Genomic DNA, 23831 nt, shown 5'->3' with positions numbered 1-23831 from the left:
TTGGCCACAAAATTGGTCTATCTGTATGATATGAGTCTTTGACATACCCTAGACCTATTTTTCCCATACTGGTGTTCTTTCTCTTTTAATTTACTTATACAGCCAATGCTAGCCCATTAGTGCTATTACTAGCAGAGTGGAATGTAGGGCTCTATAGATGGCTGTCTTCATATGTTCCAACAGAAGTTGCACAGAGTTGATTTGGAGGCCCTGATACCAGCTCTACGACTGACCAACTGTATGACATTAGCAAGCCCAGTTAGCTAACTGCTTTGCAGCATGGTGCCCTTAGCCTACTACCCAGATGTATTGTGATCTTCCAAAGGAAGGGCGAGAGGAAAAGTATCCTGATGTGTCTTAAGTATTTTGCCCTTCTGGGTGTTATCATTAGTGTCTCTCTTACCACACATTTCATGGCTAGGAGACAGACTCCAGCTACTTAGGCCAAAGTCTCGAAAGTTCTTGCATTTCCTCTGCCCCTGCACTATGGGTAAGATGGGAATTCAAGTTGGAATGTAAGGACAAAGTGTAGAATTCAAGCCACCTAGTTCCTAGGCTGGAGGTCAGGGAACTCTGCTTCATTTCCCCCAAAGGCCACACAGGGCTTTTTCAGGATAGCAAATAAGTCTTTTAGTCTAATTGTTCTCCTAGCTAATGGGACTTGGAGGTGGCCTTCTCAAAGATTCCCAAGTGCACATTTAATTCTGTGTTTTCATTCATTCCACGGTTACACCTTTTCCTCACAATTCTATTTTGAGTGTCTACTGCATACCAGACATGCCATATCTGGAGATACCATGGTAAAAGTGTCAACTGAACTTCCTGCCCTCTCAGACCTTGGTCTGGTGTGAGTAACAGGTATAGAGTATCTCTCTAAATGGTCCCCAGGTATCTTAATCCCCACTTCTGCAAAGGTGGACTCCTCCTCTTCCACCCTAGACTCTTCTTCCCCCAGGCTCCCTTATGTCAGTGATGAGATCCATTCAGTTGCCCAATCAAGAAACCTAGGGGTCATCCTTCACACCTCCCTCTGTCAAACCCACCAATTTCAACCTAGTATTCTGTTTCATTGTTCTTACCCTCTGAAATCTCTCTGAAATCTCTCTTCTCCCTGTCTTCACTACCATGAACCTAGTCCAAGTCACTGTTATTTCTCTCCAGGAGGTCACAGATTGCTCACTGGTTTCTGTGTCTCTGGTCTTCCTGCCCCATCCACTCCCTTCCTTTATGTGTAGAGTTGATACTGTATGGACTTTGGTTAAATTCCGTTCCCTTTCTGGGCATCAGCTTCTCCATTCTGAACTGGATGAGTTCCTAAGTCTTGTGCAGCTCTCTTTTCTGTGGTTTTGTGATGAGATGGTTCTTAATTGCACTCTGGTGCAGCTATCTGGACTTCCAACAAAGCTATTGCTGGCTTCTCAGGGTGCATATTCATTCATTCACTTACTCATTCATTCATCTCTCCATTCATTCAGCCTTTACTGAGCTCCCACTGTGTACTAGGCCCTGTACTTAGCACAGGTGATTCAGTGGGGAATAAGACACAGGACTCGTCCTTAAGGAACTAATCTGCTGTGGGGTATAGACACAAATAAGCAATCTAGCCCATTCTGTGGGGGTTGGAGCAATTATGGAGGGCTCCCTAGAGGATCTGTTATCTTTTACATTTTTTATTTTTTTAGACAGAGAGAGCATGTGCAAGTGGTGAGCAAGAGGAGGTGAGGGGTAGAGGGAGAGAGAGAATCTTAAGCAGGCTCCATAACCAGCATGGGACCTGATGCAGGGCTCAATGAAGGGATCAATCTCATGACCTTTAGATCATAACCTAAGCTGACATCAAGAGTCAGACACTTAACCAAATAAGCCACTCAGGTGCCCCTGGAGGAGCTAATATCTTTATTAGAGCCTGAATGATAAATAGGAGCTAACCAGGAGAGCAGAAACATATACAAAGGCCCTGTGGCAGGATGCTAAGAGAAAGTAAAGAAAGATTGGAGGATGGAAGACCAGTTGCGAGGCTGTGACAATACTATAGGGGAGACATGAGGAAGACCTGGATGAAAACCATGGGAATAGAGAGAAATGGACAAGTTTAAGTTGTATTTTTGGAGGTGGAATTGACAGTCCTTGCTGGTGGATTGGATGTGAAAGATGATGGAAGAGAAGTCATGGAGAACTCTTGGGTTTCTGCTTTGGTCAACTTTGTGGATTGACTGTCATTTGTGGAGTTAGTTCCATTGACTCCAGAGGAAGGAGCTGGTTTAGGGAATGGGGTTGAGAAGAAGATGATGAGTTCAGCTTTGGTCATGTTGAGTTTGGGATGGAATATCCAGGTGGAGAGTCCCAGTAAGCCATTGGTTATAAGGATCTGGCACACTAAGAAGAGAAAGCAGGGCTGGAGTTTCAGATTGGGGAGTCATTAGCATGTAGAGAAAATTCCTTTAGGACGATGAGCAGACACTAAAGAGCTGAGTGCCCAGAAGAGCCAGGACACAAACTCTAAATAAGGGGTTGGGGGGGAGAATGCTCTCACAGATGTGGGGTGCTAGCATATATGCTTATTCATTCCTGGGCACACACCACTGCCCCAAAGAGAGTTTCTCAATGCTATGTGTGCATCTCCCACTCTAACTTAAGTAAAGGAACATTAAAAGCACTCAATCATAACTTCTCCATTTTACCGTAAATGGTACCTAATGAGGAAAGGGAACTGATGCTTTCAAGCTACCTGCCAGGGTGTTTACATTCATTAACCCACTTAAATGCTTACAATAACCTTACACAGGAGCGACTATCTCTCAGAGCTCTGGAAACTTAGTGGTGAAGTCACTTGTCCAAGATCACCTAGTTCTTAAATAGCAGTAAGGAGATTTGACTCCAGATCTGATTCCAGACCCAGCACCATGATACCAGGTAACAGCACCACATCACCTCCTGCTCTATGGTTGGATCCTTAGGGAAGCCTGTACACACTCCCTTTTTCCCTTATGCTTCATAGACATCATTTGCATCCCCTAGCTTAATGCTTTGCTCTCCATTAAAATACAAATTCCCTTGGGGAGAAGTAAACCTCTAAGTTGTTGTCAGTCATTTATGCCTCAGTGGGAATGAGTTTCAGATTCTTCCGTAGCCATAAATTTTAATTTTATGGGAGAAGGACATTGGAAATTTCAAGGAGGGCTATGAAGATGGAAAGGGACCTAATAAGGAAAAGCCAGTCCCCTCTCCATCTCACAATTGTACCTAGTCTGAGGTGGGTGCTTTTAAGATTCTTAGATGCTATTTCTGTGCAGGTGTACTACACGAGTCTCCCCATCCATGGTTTTGCTTTCCATGGTTTCAGTTACCTGTGGTCAACCATGGCCCTGAAGCATACAGTCCTCCTTCTGACCTGTGGTCATAAGGTCACTAGTAGCCCTAATGCCACATCACAGAGCCTACATCGATCCCCTCACTTCATCTCAACATACAGGCATTTTACCATCTTATATCATCACAAGAAGGGTGAGTATAGGACAGTAAGGTATTTTGAGAGAGAGAGAGAGAGAGAGAGACCACCTTCACAGAACTTCCATGACAATAAATTGCTACTGATTATTCTATTTTATTATTGTAAATCTTGTTTGTGCCTAGTTTACAAACTAAATTTGATCCTGGGTATGTATGTATGTATGTACAGGGAAAAAGAAAAAAAAGATATGTACACACACACACATACACACACACACATACACACACACACACACACACATACACACACACACACACATAGAGGTTTGGTGTATCTGCAGTTTCAGGAAACCACCAGAGGTCACGGTGAAACATATAGCCATGAATAAGGAAGGACTGCTGTCTTTTATATTGGACCCATTTCTGGGCCTGATACCCCAGTTATGTGGCTGGAGCTGTGGGTGTGATCTGATCTAAGGTGACCTGAAACTGCATACAAAACCTCCGTGCACTGTGGTCAGCGGGAGGCAGCCAGCCCAGGCTTCAGGCAGGCACTGCAGTTCCAGGCCTCAGACACAAGTCCCAGCTCAGTCTCTTGACGATTAGACCCTGTTGTGCGTATTTAAAATCTCTAGCAGATGGAGGCAGGAGAGCTTGTTGGAAAGACTTGGAGGAGTCCCTTCTGCCCTGTCTGGGTCTATTTGCCAAAATAAATGACATGTATCAGGGCAGGGCATTGGTCCAAGCCCATTGAAATTCTGCAAACAGTCCAAACAGTGATGGTGTCTCAGATTGGTTCTATGAAATTATCAGAGTTAGGAAGAACGAAATGATGTGTGAGCATCTGGCCGCCATAGCCTACTGATGCGGACAGTCCCAGGGGCGGGTCCGGGGTAAGGGGGGCAGCCTCAAGGACCCCCTAGGACATCTGCTGCTGGCAAACAGGGAAAGAGCCACATGCTGGCAGCAGGCAGTCTGGTTTGAGTCCCATGCTGTTTTCCTCACTAGCTATGTGACCCGAACAAGTCCTACCCCTTCTCTCGGCCTCTTTTCTCCCCCATGTATAAAACAGAACCTAGATGAAATGGTCTCCATGGGCCTCTTCTGCTCGAACATTCTGTGACTTCTCTGACACCGGTTTGATTTCTTTTTATTTGGAGTGAGAGAGGCCCACCCACCCACCGGCTTATCTGCAGCCACTGTGTTCTCACACTGCCCTCTGCTGGCCAGTATGAAAAGTGCCACCTATAGCTTCTTTGGAGGACAAAAAAAAAAAAGGCAGCTCATCATTTATTTTTTTATTTTTATTTTTTAAAAGATTTTATTTATTTATTCATGAGAGACATAGAGAGAGATGTATAGACATAGGCAGAGGGAGAAGCAGACTCCCCACGGGGAGCAGATGTGAGACTCGATCCCAGTACCCCAGGATCATGACCTGAGCCAAAGGCAGATGCTCAACCACTGAGCCACTCAGGAGTCCCTTATCATTGATTTAGTCTTAAGCTTCAGTAGTAGAGTGGACATAGCGAAAGAAACCCTGTGCTCCGAAGATGAGCCAAAAAAGGACATATAGCTGGAAGCACAGAGTAAGCATATTGAGAGATGGCTGACAAAGCAACCCACAGAAAAATGCATCTCTCGTTTCTTTTCTTTGCCATCCTCATCCGTTTCTGGTGCTCTGCGCCACTGTTTGGCAGGACCAGGGTGGGTAGGAAGATTCCTTGTCTCGTATCCCATGGCTGCTGGCCCCAGAAGGGCCTGGCACCACAGTGAGGAGGCGATTCTAGGCCAGTAATACCTCAGAGGCCTCGAGACATCCTCCAGGACTCCCTTTCTGGCCCTTGGGTGGGGTCTGAGAGGTTTCTAGCTGGGGCCAGCCCAGAGGCTGTACCTCAGAGATATGCATTCCCCCAAGGGCTGCTATTTCAGAAGCCCCTTTGGAAAAAAATTTGAATCCAAAGAATCCATGAGTTCTTGACAAGACTCACTTTAAGCTCACCAGCATGGCTAGCCAGCCAAGAGGAAGGGAGTGGGCCAGGGAATCCTGCCTTTTCTGGATGTAATCAGATTTCCTGTTAAATCCAGCCCTAGAATCACTGCACTCCTACCTCTCCTGGGTTACTCTGGCTGAGCATGTGCTCACAGAGGCAAGAGACCAGTGTTGGAGTGTGCCAGCCCATGTGCCCATGCCAGGCACTGCTCCGGCTCTAGTGATGTGAGCAAGATGGGAATTGGGCCATACCAAAATCTGCTCTCTCAGTTCAGTGTTTTATCATGCTCTCTACCTCCCATCCCTTGATGTGGGAAAGCTTTGGGTAGGGCTCAGATTGGGTCAAGCATTCAGTGCCCTGCCTGCATCCTCTCTGATAGTAATAACATGGCCTTAGTAAGCCCAGCTTGCCCCCTTATCCTCCCACTAACCAGTCTCCTCCTCCCCCAACAGCTGGTTCTTATCTATCTCCCTTCTTCCAGCCTCAGGCAGGCTGCCCTGGCCTCATGCTGACACACACATGTTCTCCTGAATGCTCATTGATGAGTTTCAGCCCTGCAAGGCTGCTTTCCTCCCATCAGTCCCTTGTCCCCAAACCTCTGAGGGTTTGCTATGTGCTACTCTACCAAGTCTTCGAATTTCCTTCCTTGCTTTCCAGGCCTGCCTCAGTTGGAGCCCACTCAGCCTTTCCAGTGGGGGGCCATGACCCTCCCCACCCCAGCCGTGGGCAGAATGTAAGCATTTCCCAATGCTCCATGGCCAACCCTTTCTTTGTGTTCTTGCATCACTTAGGCTCTATTCTGGACTTATGCTGTTTGCTCTAGTTTTGTGTACATTAGTCTTGAAAGCTAGGCCCATTGGAGACTGCTTCATTAATCCTCAACACCCTGGCATTTTTGAAAAATCTTTTTCTTTTTCTTTTTCATTTTATTTTGTTTCATTTTGTACAGTAAAAACCTACAAGAGTAATAAATAACAGAATCATTATAAACAAAATTCCAGTGGAAGCTAAGAGCATAAAAAGTAAAAGTTCATGGTCCTACCTTGTCATGCCAGAAATAAGCCCATTAAGCAGCCTGCGGCCCAGCACCCTTATAGGCCATATGCTGGGTGCTGGAGAAGGTTGAGTGGTATATGGCACCCCCCAAAAATTGCATCTCCTTGGGAAGAGCATCTCTGTACTTCTTTGCATGATGAGTCCTTGTCTTCGTGGGCCTAATTGACACTGGAACTTTTACTCCCACCACCCCGCACAGCAGGTGACCATTTGCATCTCTCGTACTTGACTCTACCCACTATGTAAAGCATCTGTCCTGTTTGCAGCTTTTAAAAAGTAACCCTTGAAGGTGAATACTAAAGGGCATGTCTAATGGGCTTTTCAGAGTTTTTCCCAGATCTGTAGGAAATTGCAGACAGTTAGTAAAAGGGCCGTGAGGTGGAAACAGAAAGTGTTTATGAAAACAGGCTTTCTACCTGGTATTGACGTTGTGTTCTCCGAGAGGTAATGCACATTAAAAATGCTTTTCATTTTTCTGCCAAAGAATATTCAGTACCTACTGAGATTTGTTCTAAATGATAGACTAGCCCGCCTGTGTTGCACCCACTGGGGTTAATTCTCTGTCTCGGTCAGCTTTGAAATGTCAGCCTGAACTCTCAGACTTAATTGTTACAGACACTTTATAACTAGCACATTCAAAATCCCCAAGCTGCTCCCTCTTGCTATCATAATTGATACTTAATGGATATTCTCAGGCTTCTTGAATTTTACACATTCAACACTCTACAGATGGTGGGTTGAAAGGAGAGGGAGAGAAATAGAGAAGGAACAAATAAACCATGTGTGTGTGTATGTGTGCCCACATGTCTTGTCCCTGTAAGCATCTGTTTCCAGTTATAGCGATGGGGCCCTGGGATCTGCCAGCAAAGATGAGCTTTCACAGGTTGGTCAGCCCATGGGTTTCTGGGTTCTCCCCTCTTTGGACCCCCGAGGCAGTGTTCTTTAGGCATAGCCATTTCTGGACTTCACTGCAAGTATGGGGTTGGCCATTTGAATGTGAATTATAAAATGTCACGATGCTCTCCAGCATCGTGTTCTGTTCTGTTCCTACACTATTTTGACAATCTGATGGATGGCCTGGCATTAACTAGGAAGAGGACAATATTATCCTGCCTGAATAACTAATCTCCTAAGAAGTACAAAGTTGAAGGATCTTGGTGCACATGAATCTTATTAAATGTGCTTATAAAATATGTTCTATCCAAATAAGCTTAGCAGCCCCGAAAAAAGCCTTTTCTGATCTGTGCCTGGAACTTTGGCATGCTTTACAAGTCTCTAAGCTAAAATTATTTAGTGACGTGATGACAGTGTTCTCTGTGCATGGGAAAATAGGAAGTGTTGACTGTTAATCCCCCTTTTGGCTAATTGCACCCCTTCTCTCCATCTTAGGGGCAACCAGGGCCAATCGGAATTCAAGGTCCAACGGGTCCTCAAGGATTTGTCGGCCCTAGTGGTTTAGCAGGGTTGAAAGGAGAAAGGGGCTCCCCAGGCCCCCTGGGACCATATGGACCAAAAGGAGATAAGGTAAACAAAACAAAACAAAACAAAAACAAAAACACCAGAGCTTGATTTTTCTTTGGGTAATGGACCACAGGTATGAAGGTGAAAGGTTCTAAATCCCAGTTCTATTCATTTATGGAAATAATACTAATCCTGAGTACCTTGGTGCCAGCCTACAAACCTTAATATGAGACAGGCTTGGTGATAGCTAATGGATTGACTCATTTCTAGAGAGACTCCATGGCCAGCCAGCCATCAAGTGCAGGTGTTGGCTATATGCTAGATAAGTGGGCTTGCTGGGGTGGGATTTCAGGTGGGTTTGAGGTGGACATGGGTCAGAAGTTCAATCAGATGGGCAAGAGAAATCAGGAATCCAAGGAAGGAGACTGGGAAGCAAGGTTTCAGAATGCTTGGGAGCAATCTGGGCCACAAAGATAGGGAAAGAGATGCAAAAAAGGAGATTGATCATGTCATGGTAGCTGGCTGGGTTTAGCAGCTTAGTTTAGGTTCCCTGCAGATTTTAATCACCTCCTATTCACCTATTGTTAAGGGAGGGATTCCCACCCTAAGGTTCTGGGGATGGCAGAAGACATGACACCTGATACTGGATGGAAGAGATTGACAGCAGGTTTATTAGTCACATATACTCACACCCCAGGGGAGAAGGACACCACACATCATGCAGGGCCACATGAGGGGTTGCACTCTGGAACAGAATAAACCAGAAGGGGCTGTGGGAGGCAGACTTTGTAGTATCAAAAAGGCAAGGTGCCTGTTGGTTCCTGAGGGAGGATGTGGTTGGCTTGTTTGAATAATTCAGTGGGCCATCAGGGAACTGGAAACCACAACTCAGGGATAAGCAGGAACTGCACCTGCTGTTTGATAAGGATGGCCACTTGCCTAGGAGACCTTATTTATGGGGGCAGAGTGGACAGGGGAACTTGTGGCTAGGCCTTTAGAGGCCCTCCCAGTTTCCCCAGATGTCAAAGTAGTGTGTAATATCAAGCCATTGTTTTAGGTCTTGTACTACATTGCTTAAGATTAAAACTGATCTCAGAACATAGACACATTTAAGACCTTGGTTAGAGGTAAGTCAGTCATCTGGACCTGGAGTAGGGAGCAGGGTGACACAATGTGGCAAGGGAGGTACACAACACTTAGCAACTTAGGTCATGGATCATATGAATGAACCCACTGAATCTAGAGGAGATCAATTCGATTGTCTCTTATGTTCCTCTTCTTACTTCTTTTTTCTAGGGCCCCATGGGAGTGCCTGGCTTTCTCGGCATCAATGGGATTCCGGTGAGTATGTCCACAGAGGCATTTTTCAATACCTCTTCTAGGTTGCGTTTTTTACAGCATAAGCATCTTGGCCTTCACCACATCTTGTTTCATGCCAGTGTGTTTCCGGGTCAAATGTTGAGATGCACATGATGAGGTGTGAAGAGAAGTGGTTACACATACTTTCCCAGGAATTTAGTTACAGGTGGCACTAAATTAGCTGGCTGGGCCATGTGCAGGCTTGACCATCAACATCTTAGGCACAATAAGTACAGTCTTGTGGGCTGAGGGGAGCTTCCATTGGGGATGATGTGTGGAGATACATACCACAGTGCATGCATACTCATATTAAGAAAATTAAGGGAAAAAAAGAATATTAAGAGGATACATGAAATTAGAAAAATACTTAGTGGTATCTTGATACATTTCATTCCCATAATTTGTTCTCTTCAGCCTTATCTCATTTCACAGTGAATGTCCCTTTAGTTTTTACAGAGCTACTGACTATTCCAAAGATCATGCGGAGACAGCCCCTTCCCTTTATCCTGAGGACCCGGTTTTGCTGGAGATAAGTAAGGAATTGGAGCTTACAGACATCTCCTGTTCCCATTTCATCTAGGCTGACCCCTGGGTTTCTCCAGTTTTACCCTGTATCCCCACTCATCCAGCCACTGGAGAGTCCGTGACTAACATTTTAAATGCCAGCCTTTAAAATACAGTATTTGCAACTTGCTGCTACCAGTGTTGAGCTCTGCCTTTTGGCACGTGTCTATATATTTAATCTTTAGCCTGGGCTGTGTTCATTTGTAGCAGTGGTTTTTAGTCTTGTTTAAGAGAAGACACAATGTGCGGAAGCTCAGCATACGGATCAGGAAAGAGTAGAGTTTCTTTGTCTGAGGGAAGTCTTAGAGACTGCTTTTATCCTTCCAACAACCTCTAAGGGCTTCTTCTGAACCATATCTAAGCACAGTTTGGCGAACCCTCGACTTAACAACTTCTTACGTGATACCGAATTATCATCCAGTATCAAGGAAGGGGGCTTCAATCTCTTTGCTGATCTGTAGGTGTTTCTCATGCCCCTGCTAAGTACTGTCGCTCTACTCCAGGGATAGAGGAAAAGCACATGGATCTACCCTCAAAAAAATTATCATCTGACCCATTTTCTTTCCAGATCTAATATACATTTTTAGAGTTTGAGGACAGAAGTCTCATTTCCTTGTATTTGTTATATGTATCGACAAATGGGCCATCAGAATTCTGCATTTTATTCAAGTGCAGAGTCTGCAAAATGTCCCAAAATGGGCCAGCAGGGAAATGAATGGATGGGGCTGGCTGTCCTTTTATGACATCCTCTGGCATTTTCCCCTTACTCTGTTCCTATCTGCACTCCATCTTGAGTCTCCACTCAGATTGTATGTCTCCCGGGAGCCAGCAGGTAGGAAAACTAGAAAGCCGGAGAGCACCTCTTCCATTCCTCCTGTGGAGCTGAGTGGGGGATTTGGAGCTTGCAGCAGTAATATGCCCTTCCTCCTGTAGTCTCTTTTTAATGGGGGCTGAAAGGAAGCACATCCCATGATACAGAGGCTGATTCCCATCCTGAACTGGAACATGCCCCAGCATCCAGGTGGATGCTTCTGCCTCCAGCTTGTGGCCAGGAGAGCCCTAGGGCTTGTAGGAATTGATCATTTCTCTCCTTGGCTTCATTGCTTGGGAGGATGAGGCACAGGTGTCCAGATTCCTCCAAATGAATGGGCTGCTCCCAATGGAAGTCCCCACCCTGTTGGCCCCTCTCTTGACCAAAGGTTGTATCTGTTTTCTTCTGACTATTGATTGCTTCAGCTCCAGGCTCCAAGCCTCTCTTACTCCATGAAATTTTTCTTCCTTATTCCTTCCCTCTCTTCCTGCTGTTCAAAATATATTTATTGGGCACCTACTGTTTACTGCTTACATATCCCTTCCATCCCTAATCTCCTAAGAGTCCTTGGTGTCCATTCCATGCACTCTAGCTCCTTATTACATATGGCCCGTGGTATTTATTAGTGGTCTTGTAGTGATGGTCTTATCTAGCTTTCTTGAAATCACAGAATACATCTTCTGCTCCACTCAGAGGCCTCAGAAACCCCAGGGCTGAATTCACCATATACTAGGAACACTAGAAATATTTGAGGGATTGATTCCAACCTTTAGTGCCTGCAAAAGCAACAGTCGTCAGACTGGCAGGACTCTTTCAGACACGGGAAAACATAGAGACCTTTGGCCCAGCCAGACTCATTATTTTGCTCAACATCTGGCAGCTAAAACCAACAGCTTCCTCAGCCCATCTTTACTAAACTGGATGGCTGCACAAATCTGATGCCCTACTTAATATCGGCTGATTGCCAACATAGGCATCACTGATTTTTGTCCCCAAACTCCATTTTTGCTGTCATGTGGGTAGTTTCTGTGCACCAAGGGGCATAGCAACCAGTTGGGAGAATGGACAGACAAGCATTCATCAAGATATTCAACATGAGAATAATGTAGACTCGGGGCGGCAGGATTGCGGTTTTTAATGAAATCACAGCGGTTTGTTTTTTTTTAAGATTTTATTTATTTATTCATGATAGTCACAGAGAGAGAGAGAGAGAGAGAGACAGAGACACAGGCAGAGGGAGAAGCAGGCTCCATGCACCGGGAGCCTGACGTGGGATTCGATCCCGGGTCTCCAGGATCGCGCCCCGGGCCAAAGGCAGGCGCCAAACCGCTGCGCCACCCAGGGATCCCAATCACAGCGGTTTTTAATGAAATCACAGCTTGGGGCTGTTGGCACCCACAAGAAATGTATGTTTATCAAATGCTTCCAGTTCACCCAAGTTGGGAGCAGAAGTTTGCAAGTTGTCCTTTGCAACGTATGTTTAGCTTTTCTCATGGAGTTCATCTCAAAAATTTCCCTTCCTAGCGACTTGTAAATGAACACACCAGATTTATATATCTTTCAAAGTGAACACATACATACCACTCGCCAAATGGAAATTCTTCCTTTGAAATCTGGTTTCTGAGAAACACTGTTTTTACAGATTACAGCGCATCTTCTTTTTCTGTATGTTTGGTGCCTTGCAGTTGTACAGAATCCTGGTTTCCTCCCTCAAAGAGCTATGTTCTCTTTGAAAGCTAGCACACACATAGGTAAAATCACTAGCTAAAACCAGAAGGGGCAAGGTGCCAGAAATACTGTGGTACTACTGAGAATTAAAAGGAGATAGAGGGACACCTGGATGGCTCAGTGGCTGAGCATCTGCCTTTGGCTGATCCCAGTGGGACACTTTGGTGATCCCAGTGTCCTGGGATGGAGTCCTACATCAGGCTCACTGCAGGGAGCCTGCTTCTCTCTCTGCCTATGTCTCTGCCTCTCTCTGTCTCTCATGAATAAATAAAATCTTTTTAAAAATAAATAGAGGGGATCCCTGGGTGGCGCAGCAGCTTGGCGCCTGCCTTTGGCTCAGGGCGCGATCCTGGAGACCCGGGATCGAATCCCACATCGGGCTCCCGGTGCATGGAGCCTGCTTCTCCCTCTGCCTGTGTCTCTGCCTCTCTCTCTCTCTCTGTGACTATCATAAATAAATAAAAATTAAAAAAATAAAATAAAATAAAAATAAATAGATAGATAGATAGATAGATAGATAGAATATTAGAGTTCAGCCCAGTTGCCAGTTGTTTATCCTTGCTGACTTGCCTGGGAGAAGAAGACTGCCTGTTTATTGAGCTCCTACATAGAAAGCTTAACCTTGTTTAATTTTAATCATAAACTTGTTTTTAAAGATTTTATTTATTTTATTTTATTTATTTAAAAAAGGAATTCAGGCAAGAAAACTACAGGATTGGGATCCAAGTAAAAAAAAATGTGGGTACCCATTTGCTTCAACGTGGATGGAACTGGAGGGTATTATGCTGAGTGAAATAAGTCAATCAGAGAAGGATAAACATTATATGGTCTCATTCATTTGGGGAATATAAAAAATAGTGAAAGGGAGTAAAGGGGAAAGGAGAAAAAATGAGTGGGAAATATCAGAAAGGGAGACAGAACATGAAAGACTCCTAACTCTGGGAAACCAACTAGGGGTGGTGGAAGGGGAGGTGGGTGGGGGGTGGGGGTGACTGGGTGACGGGCACTGAGGTGGGCACTTGACGGGATGAGCACTGGGTGTTATTCTATATGTTGGCAAATTGAACACCAATAAAAAATAAATTTATAAAAATAAAAAAAAATGTGGGTACCAAGAGGGTAAGAAGCCAGGCAGAGGTTTGGGTTTCAAACAGAACCAAGGCCTTAGGAGTAAGGAGGTCCCTAGTACTGAGTCAGCCTGTTGTCTTGCCTTAACTCATCTCTGTTACCCAGTTGAACAAGATAACCCCTAGCACATTTGGCTGGGATATTTTATTTTATTTTTTTCCAAGTTGAATCTTTTTTTTTTGTATATTTTTTATTGGAGTTCTATTTGCCAATATATAGCATAAAACCCAGTGCTCATCCCATCAGGTGCCCCCCTCAGTGCCCGTCACCCAGCCACCCCATCCCCCCACCCACTTCCCCTTCCACTACTCCTTGTTCATTTCCCAGAGTTAGGAGTCTCTCATGTTCTGTCACCCTCTCTGATATTTCCCACTCATTTTCTCTCCTTTCCCCTTTAATCCCTTTCACTATTTTTTATATTCCCCGAATTAATGAAACCATGTAATGTTTGTCCTTCTCCGTTTGACTTACTTCATTCAGCATAATACCCTCCAGTTCTATCCATGTTGAAGCAAATGATGGCTGGGATATTTTAAAGTGGCGATCAGGATCCCAGGAATAGACACTCTACCTGAAAGGGTTAACTGAACAGGATGGCATGAATGGTATATGTCAAGGATGTAGGCATGATTCAGGGGAACTACAATGGATCGCAAAGCAGCTGACACAAAGCTTTGGCCTCCCCTAGGCCCAAAGAGGAAAGAAAGAATGGTAACACTGGACCCCTGTTGGACCTGGAGTAGTTGCTGCTCAAGGAGAGCTAAGACTTGTAGACCAATGTGGCCATTGTCAGCAATATGGCCAAGGAGGGAGGGCATGTGGGAAATAAACAATCTGTGCTCTTTCTCCTCCCCCCATTCTTTCATCTTCTGCCTGTGTCTCCCAGTGACCAAATACAACTGGGAGACAGAGGGAAAGGGAGCCTCGGCGGCACTGTTCATAAAAGTCAGCCACCCAAGGCAACAGGATCTGGGGAAGGTAGATCGTAGATCTTCAGGGCAAACAAGAATGGCCATCTCATTTGGGAATAACATGTTGGGACACCTGGGTGGCTCAGTGGTTGAGCGTCTGTCTTTGGCTCAGGGCATGATCCTGGAATCCCAGGATTGAGTCCCACATTGGATTTCCTGCATGGAGCCTTCTTCTCCCTCTGCCTATGTCTCTGCCTCACTCTCTCCCTCTTTCATGAATAAGTAAAATCTTAAAAAAAAAAGGGGGGGGGAAATAACATGTTAATGGCTTAGTAAGCTGTCTTGGTTTCCCCCATGCAGCTAAAATTCATCACCTGAGTCTGGGCAGGCACAGATTGCAGCACGTGTATTGTGAAAATAAGTTTATTGACCATTCTTCCATTCTTAGTATTCCATGAGTCCAGCAGTCTAAATTCATGCTCTTGCATCAATAGACTATCTCCTACCACTATAGTGACAATGAAAATGAATCAAAGGGCACCTGGGTGGCTCAGTGGTTGAGCGTCTGCCTTTGGCTCAGGTCATGATCCTGGGGTCCTGGGGTCCTGGGATGGAGCCCTGCATCAGGCTCCCCACAGGGAGCCTGCTTCTCCCTCTGCCTATGTCTCTGCCTCTCTCTGTGTCTCTCATGAATAAATAAATAAAATCTTTTTTTTAAAAAAAAGGAATCAAAATCCTATGGAGCATTTCCTCAATAAGAATCTAACCAAAGCTTATTTCCCCTAATAATTTGAAAAGTTGAGTTTTGAATGCATGGCTTGTTTTCCTCAAATTATTAAATATCCATGATGGGCTTTGAAAAGTGTAAATGGGAGGGTAGGAGTCTACCTTTTATTGACCCGTCCAGACTGCTGGTCTTTCAGGTCATCTCTTTGCTCCCTGCCCAGCACGTAACCCACTTTTAATAGATTTAAAAAGATCTATTCCCTACAAAAAGGTGGACTCTATGCACTATGGGAACTCAACTCTGGAAAAGTATTGAATTCTGATCAATTATGTGAATGATTGCTAATTCCCTGGAAAAACAAGTGCCTCAGTAGCAAGTATGGAGAAGAGGAAAAAGTATAGTTCCCTAACTGGAGCCATAGCCAGACATGATAGTGACTCAATAAGACTGGAAGTATGATTTTTCCAAGACTTGCTTATTTTTGGCCAAGCAGCTTTTTCAGAGAGGTGGTGCTGTGGAAACGGATTCTGTTCTGTGGACCAAAAGCCAGCAGCATTTCCTAGGCAGAGCCATAAAAAGGCCCCAGGCTTTTATAATACCAAAAGCCATGCCAGGCTGCCTGGGCTCCAGTCTATTCTACCATCCCAAGGCCTGATATGATTCCCTGGTGGTAGCACTTCAGCTACCAGCAAGCAAAGCCCTATCTTAGTACATCTTTGTACCCAGGGAAGATGAATTTCCCACTCTGTGTCTCCCATCTCTTCAGGCTTGATCCCTCTGGTTTTAGCACAGGTCCTATCAAAGCATCGATCCTTTGTGGGGAGGGGTAACACTAAGCTGTCATCAGCTCCATACACCTGACTATGAAGGAAAGCTTACAAAAGCATAGTCCTCATATGGCTAAGGGAATGGACAAGGAGCCAGAGTTGGGCAGCATACTTGGTTTCTCTTATTATGGAGCTTGTTAGAATAGTTATGAGTTCTGTGGCTGACTTGATCTTTTCTTTTCTCTCTGAACAGGGTCACCCTGGACAGCCAGGGCCCAGAGGCCCACCTGGCCTGGATGGTTGTAATGGAACTCAAGGAGCTGTCGGATATCCAGGCCCTAATGGCTATCCTGGGCTTCTCGGACCACCTGTACGTTGCCAGATCTTTGTACATTTTTCCAAATGGCTTTCTTTGCCTCCCAGTGTGCTCTTTTCCTGCTTTTATGGACATCTCATTCAGCATCAGTGTAGGGCAACCACTGTAGCCCCTTGTCCAATGCAGGAGCCTATGCTGACAGCATAACAACATTAAAAAGTCTGAAGAAGAATACCAGTTGCAGGAAGTGTACACGTGCTCTGCTACTTAGAGGGTGATTTTTTTTCCAAATGGTGCTTTCAGAGTTGGCAAAATTGTTAAAGGACTAGTAAAGTTCAGAGCAAAGTACGCACTTGGGCTATTTGATGTGTTCCCACATCAGATGATATTGGAAGATGCAGTACTTGGAAGGATCACATGGGATCATAGGACTGATAGTGACCCAAAGGACTTGGCAAGCTTGGTCTAAACCAGTGATTCCTAACCAAGATTGATTCCCCACCCCAAAGGACATTTGGCAGTTACTAGTGACATTTTTGGCTGCCACACCTTGGGGTATGCTACTAGCACAGTACACCTCCCCCCCAACATCAAGGAATCATCTGTCCTAAAGCGTCCATAGTGAGAAATAATTGAGAATCCTTACTCTACATTGACATAGTTTGCCACCCTCCCCTCCATCTCACCCCATAACCCTTGGTTCTGGGATTGATAAAGCATTTATTAGATCCTGGTGTCACCACATTAATTCCATTCATCCAGGTAGGGCTCAAATATTTTGATCTAAAGGATATGTAATAGATACCATGCTTTTGCAAGGCTTCTTTTACAAGAGACTGGAAAGAGAAAAATAATACCTTCAAGCCCATTACCAACCTTACTTGAAATAATCTAAGTTACTAAGGGTACTGAGGTGATATATTTAGCTAGAAATCATACTATTAGATTCCATAGCTACATTAATTAATTGGCTTTTTTCAATATGTCTGATTCCAGTGCTGTACCATGTTCCTTTTTTGTTATTATTAAAATATTATTGACAGCTAACCTTATCTTAGTTTCAGGTGTACAACATAATGATCTGATATTTGTGTACATTGCAAGATGATCACCACAATAAGTCTAGTTACCACCTGTCACCATACAGAGTGACAAATCTTTTTTCTTATGATGAGAACCTTCAAGGTCTCCTCCTTCATAACTCTCTGGTACACAATAAAATATTATTTACTCTAGGGGCACCTGGCTAGCTCAATCAGTGGAGTGCACAACTCTTGATCTCAGGATTGTAATTTCGAGCCCCACGTTAAGGTGTAGGGACTACTTAAAAATAAAATATTTTAAAAGTATATTATTTACTGTAGTCACCACACTGTACATGATATCCCCATGACTTCCTTATTTGGTAACTGGAAGTTTGTACCTGTCTATCCCCTTTGGCCATTTCACCCATCCCCTTACCAGTCTCCCCTCTGGCAACCACTAATCTGTTCTCTGTATCTGAGATTTCTTTTGTCTGATTTTTTCATTTGTTTTGGTTTTGCTTTTGATTCCACACATAAGTGACATCATATAGTATTTGTCTCTCTCTGTCTGACTTATTTCATTTAGCATAATGCCCTTAAGTTCCATCTACATTGTTGCAAATGGCAAGATTTCATTCTTTTTTACAGCTGAGTAGTATTCCAGTGTGTGTGTGTGTGTGTGTGTGTGTGTGTGTGTGACATCTTCTTCATCCATTCATCCATCGATGAACACTTAGGTTATTTCCATATCTGGGTATTTATACCAAGAAAACAAAAACAATAATTCAAAAAGATATATGCACCCAATATTCATTGAAGTGTTATTTAATTAACATTTTATTGGGAGAGCAGCACCACTGCCTTCGGTGACTGAGTTGTGGGTATGGGTATATGTGTAGGAAAGTGAGACAGACAAAGCACAAGCCTCAGATTCTCGGATGGGCATAAAGGACCTTGACATCTAAAGACCAAACCAATATGCAGCGGGGGTGGGGGTGGAAGAAACATCTTACCAACATAGTATGAGCTGTTTGAGTCACAAAGGCCTCCAAATGGTGCCATGGCAACAGAAGAGGAGAGCAAATCACATCTGTGTTAAGTGAATGGAAATCCAGCAAAGTAAGGAAATGCTGCCCCCAAGAGGGAGAAAAGAAATCTTGAGGTAATAAACATCCCCTGACAGCCAAGGAGACAAGGGTAAAACCTAGTCCTGTCCCTACACCTCCCCTTAAGCCTAAATAGGAACTTGGGCATTTATTTTACTAAGCTGAACCCTTACTAACCTTGCTGAATCTCAAGTGGATATTCTGTCAAGCTTCTTTGATGAAAGGAGTGGCCATGAGAATAAGGAATGGGAAGTGTTAGGAAAGAAGGTGCTTCTGGAACCACCTTGTTCTTCAGTCCCCAAAGCTTAGTCCTACCTCCAGTACTAATCCTGACTTCCCCTTAGGCACAGGGACACTGATTTTCCCCAGGAGGATCACATTTAGCAGACATTAGCCAGCATCTGCTACAGAATTATTTAACAGTCTGGTTGATAGTCAGGTTTGGTGTACTTTTAACATGTTCTCCACGTTAACAGGGAGACACACCAGCCTCTTAGACAGGCGTTGAAGCTGAGGTAGGTTTTGTGGCAGAAGCCTAGGATGGAGTTGGTTTTGTAGATATCTCTAAAACCAGAGGGCTGCAAACTGGCCCGTGTAACTCTTGACATGTGGCTTGGTTTTATATTTTTAAAAGTTTGTGTGGGGGAAGAGAAGAAGGATAGAAGACAGAGCCCAGATATGGCCCACAAAGCCCAAATTATTTACTATCTGGCTCTTTACAATAAAGTTCTCTAACCTCTGTCTTAGGCAGAGCCTAGGCATAATCTGTCAGCAGCATACCTGTGAGGGGTGGAGCAGGTGAGCAATATATAGGCTTATGAATGACATGTGTTAAATGCAGTTGTTCAGATCAGTGTTCTGAATAGAGTCCAAGTCTTCTACTTTCTAATCCCTTTACAGACTTCTGACTTGGGGGCTGGGACAGCAGGCTTTGAGACACAGCACCTGTTTGGGGGATATACTTTGCCCCTTAGCACAGCCAATCCTGCCATAGAATAAACCACATAATTCCAGACTCTCGCGGTTGTTTCCTTTATTTGATCAGATCATACTGTTAACAAAACTCTGTGTGTGTATGTGTGTGTGTGCATGTCTTCACAAACATTTCTTCTTTTATTCAGGGGCTTCCTGGTCAGAAAGGCTCTAAAGGTGAACCTGTCCTTGCCCAAGGTACTTTCAAAGGAATGAAGGTAAGAGCCTCTAAGGCAGACAGCTAAGTAGACTGGCTGTAAGTTGAGTTCCCCGGGATTGGGCTCCAATAAAAACATTTCCAGAACTAGCATCTGTGTCTCTATTTAAGAAGCAGACCAAGCTAGATTTAAAAGGGATCCAGAGCTTTTTGTAGTGGCAACACTGACAGAAATGTTTGCAACCATACTGTCAAAGAGATTTGTTTTGTAGGATCTAGACCAAAAATAGGAGACAGATTAGCAAACAAACAGTTTGCATGGGTATAATTTCCTTTGACAAGCCAAGACATTTCCTGGAGGCAGATACCTTTGGTCTATTCTGTAGTCCTTGATGTCTGCATACCTTGGTGTGAAGCCATGTAATGACTCTGCCCATCTGGACATGGCCACCAGCCCAGGATCCTGGCCCTGCCCTTTTCTGTACCTGCACACCAGCCCATTACCCTAGCAGGACCCCTGGATGTCTGCAAAAATTGCCCATCAACTCTGCAGCTGGCTGGAAACTTTCATCTTTTCCTAGAATTGATAAGAACCTTCTGTATTCTTGTGACTGTACTCTTGGTATATGCTACCTGGTATCCTGTGGGTGCCTCAGTAAACTCTGGTGCCACATGATTGACCCCATTCCCTTGCAGAGTGGGAGGTGAGCTCATCATTTCCCTGGAGCAGATGGGAATCTGTGTGCCAATATCTGAAGGAAGGATGCACCCATGTTCGCTCAGAACCAGGAACCCTGGGAATCAATTTGGAAGGCAGTGATGAGGGTGGGTGGCTGAGAACTGGAGAAGGTACAGGGTTTGAGCTCTTGGCTTAGATTCCACGGCGGAAGATAGAATGGTAGATTTGGAAAGGACCTCATGATTGTCAGCTTCATGTTGCTCATTTTACAGATAGAAAAACTGAGGTACACTGAGTCTATGCAACTTGCTGAGGCTCACATAGCCAGTTTACTGAAGAGCTAAAACCTGGGCAGTGCTCCTTCCATGCTGCAGAGAGCTGGTTTTTGACCATAAGCCAATGGGGGTAAGACTAGCAGGTGTCAAAATATAGCCATTGTCATAACAAACGCTGATTGAGTGGCTTTGCCAAAAATCACAGAGACCCTGGACCCAGCGGAACACAGCAATTTCCACAAGATGGTTACATTACAGATTCACAACAGTGGCTTAAGATGCTGCAAAGTAATTAAAATGTAATCAGAGACTGTATGCTCTGTTGATTCTCCCTTGAAATGTCTGATTTGCATTGTATACATATGGGCACAGATTCTCTGGGGATGAAGGCACACGGGAAGGTAGCTTTGCTTTCTTCCAAAAAGAGCAGGAGAATCACCAGCCCACAGAAGCAGTTTCTAATTGATAAGTTCCTAGCAAAGGTGAAAATTAATTACTCCAAGTAAAATATGAAATCCTGTTCAACCAAGGCTATAATATGTGTCTTCTGGAGTCCGGATTTTTCTAAGGGGGGAAAAAAAGTAAGTGGTTGAATATGCCCAATTCATGCATTATTTAAAACACAAGTCCTTGACAGAGGAGGCCCAAGCATCAGCAATGCGTTTTTCTGCCCGTGAAGCGTAGGTCCGTTATCCATGAAATAATACCACAGGCTTAATTAATCTCTTCAGTGTCCTGCCTTTGTCTGTTTCTCAGGGGGAGCCTGGGCTTCCTGGACTGGATGGAATAATTGTAAGTTGTTACTTATGTGTGGAGGTCTCAATGTTCTGTAGACCATCACTGCGGGTCCCTTTGCATTTTTCTTTATGGCAGCTTGAAGGTCTTTGTAAGCATTCTCAAGGATAATCCAGACAGTTGAGGTAGAATGGGTCACACTGTTGACATTTTTCCAGGTGAGAAAGTTCTGAGAGAGTCCACTGTCCCCCTCAAGTGACATAGGAGGCAGCCTTTCAAACCTTTAGCCTGAGGACCTGCATACTCCCAGCGATGAATTAGAAAAGAATTTTGCCTTTCATCCAGCAAGCATCTGCTAACTGTTCCCTGTGTGTTCAGAATACTGTGGGTAAAACAGAAAAGGCAGGACGCTCTTCTGTGAAAGCTATCCTATCTAGAAATTCCTTTTTGGGGACTCTTAATAGGGAGTCCATGAGAGGCCGTGAATTGTATTCATAAGGGCTTTCTATTTCTTTGTGTTGCCACATCGCTTTCCTTTGAAGGGGCTTCAGAGAAGCTCCTTCTTTCTTCCTTCTTTCCTAAGTTGGGGTTCCTTCCTTTCTTCTTTCATTCCGATATTGTGCTCCTACTAGATACAAAGTACTCTGAGCGATCCCGGAGAGTGCAGACATGGTCTCTGAATTCCCCCCCCCCCCCGAAAGACTACACACACACACACACACACACACACACACCAAGATGTGAAAAACTAGTGGGACCATGGCATGAGAATCCCACACCAGCTTGGAGGAAGAGATACCGTCCACCTAAAGATATATCTCATGGGAGACTTTGTATCTAAGATGGAGAAAGGTAGCCTCTGAGAAGTGTGGGTGATGTTTGGGATGGCCAGCAGTGGAAGCATTCTAAACAGAGAGCAATGTCAGAAGAGGGGAGGCAAGAGACAGGATGCACACAAGCACAAACAGAGGAGGGTGAGGACCAAGGGCATATGGGTCCCCAGCCCTGGACAGCACCAGCTGAGATGGCTTGTTAACTACATATGTAGAATCACATCCATGCTGTTGGCACTGCATAGCTTCTAGGAATTCATTTCTCAGCTTACAAAGGTACAGTGTTGGTCTATAGTGTTCACAGGCATGATAAATCATTTAGATAAAGGGAGGATCATTTATATCACAAAGAGATTTGTGATCACAGATCAGATTTGTGACCCCAGGTTATTTTGTCGAAGCAATGTTCTATTTCCTGGGGACCTTGTGAACCCCTGCTTTCACTGGACTTCACTTAGCCTCTCTATTCCTTACATAACACCTCACTACCATCGCCCCCCCCCCCAGTTTTCATCAAGCCATATATTTCCCCATAACGTCTTTCTCTTCAGATTTTATTGTCTTGCTTGTACTATTGTCCTTATCAATCCAGTTTCAGATAGTTTCTTGTTTCTCTTCTGGTTTTCTCTTTGACCCATGGAAATGTGTCATTTGATTTCCCAATATTTGGCAGCCTCCCAGCTATCTTTACAGAGTTGATTTCTAGTTGGATCTCCGTGCAGTTAGAATGAACACTCTGTATGGTTTCAATCCTTTTAAGTCTGTTGAGGTTTGTTTCATGGCTCAGCATATGACACTGTCTTGGTGAATGTGATTTGGGGTATAGTGATCTAAAAAATGTCCATTGGGTCAAGGTAGTTGACAGTGTTGTTTAGATCTTCTGTGTCCTTACTGATTTTTTAAAAATTTAGTTGTTCTATTAATTACTGAGGGAGGGATGTTAAAATTCTCCAACTGTAGTTGCGGATTTATTTCTCCTTGCGCTTCTGTCAGATTTTGCTTCATGTATTTTGAAGCCATGCTCTTAGATGCATATGTATCTAAGACTGTTGTGTGTTCTTGATGAACTGACTTGATTTATCGCAACAAAATTCCCCCTCTTTATTTCTGGTAATATTCTTTGTCCCAAAGCCTACTTTATTTGATGTTAATACAAATGTCTTGCTTTCTTTTTGTTTTTTACATCACTTTAATATAAAAATATCCAAATATAGAACAAAAGGGAATGAATTTTGCCATGAACACACATACCATTAATATTTTACTATACTTGGGTAGCCCTGGTGGCTCAGCGGTTTAGCGCCACCTTCAGCCCTGGGCGTGATCCTGGAGACCCAGGATTGAATCCCACGTTGGGCTCCCTGCATGGAGCCTGCTTCTCCCTCTGCCTGTGTCTCTGCCTCTGTCTGTGTGTGTGTGTCCCTCATGAATGAATAAATAAAATATTTTTAAAAATATTTTACTGTACTTGCTTTATACCACTTCTAGCCACATATCCATCTCTATCCATCTTATCATTGATGATTTTTGAAGTAAATTATAGGCAATAGTACTCTTACCTCTAAATTCTACAGCATGCCTACCATTAGCTAGACTTTAATATGTATTTGCAGCTCTTCTTTTTATGTAAAAGTTACATACAATGAAATAAACAAATTTTAAATGGTACATTTGTCGAGTTTTGACAAATATATACTCCTATATAACCCAAACCCATCTTAAGGTATAGAACATTGTCATCACCCCAGAAAGTTCCCTTCTGCCCCTTCCCAGCCAA

General features: G+C 44.1%; 1 protein-coding gene across 5 annotated transcripts in view; it reads left to right on the top strand.

Annotated features, from left to right (window-relative positions):
- The window catches only part of COL4A6 (collagen type IV alpha 6 chain), a 282819-nt gene that overhangs the window by 207041 nt on the left and 51947 nt on the right, over positions 1 to 23831 (top strand). For 3 of the 5 annotated variants that reach the window (XM_026014914.2, XM_026014913.2, XM_072743212.1), the window contains 5 exons: positions 7890 to 8024; positions 9258 to 9302; positions 16210 to 16326; positions 19525 to 19593; positions 21243 to 21278. In XM_026014914.2, the coding sequence (XP_025870699.2) occupies positions 7890 to 8024; positions 9258 to 9302; positions 16210 to 16326; positions 19525 to 19593; positions 21243 to 21278 (402 nt within the window). The remainder of the gene's footprint in view (positions 1 to 7889; positions 8025 to 9257; positions 9303 to 16209; positions 16327 to 19524; positions 19594 to 21242; positions 21279 to 23831) is intronic. The other 2 variants (XM_072743211.1, XM_072743210.1) reach the window with 1 other exon arrangement.

This window comes from Vulpes vulpes, chromosome X (assembly GCF_048418805.1).
Source record: "Vulpes vulpes isolate BD-2025 chromosome X, VulVul3, whole genome shotgun sequence".
Lineage (NCBI taxonomy): Eukaryota > Metazoa > Chordata > Mammalia > Carnivora > Canidae > Vulpes > Vulpes vulpes.
This window is presented reverse-complemented; position numbering and strand designations above follow the sequence as displayed.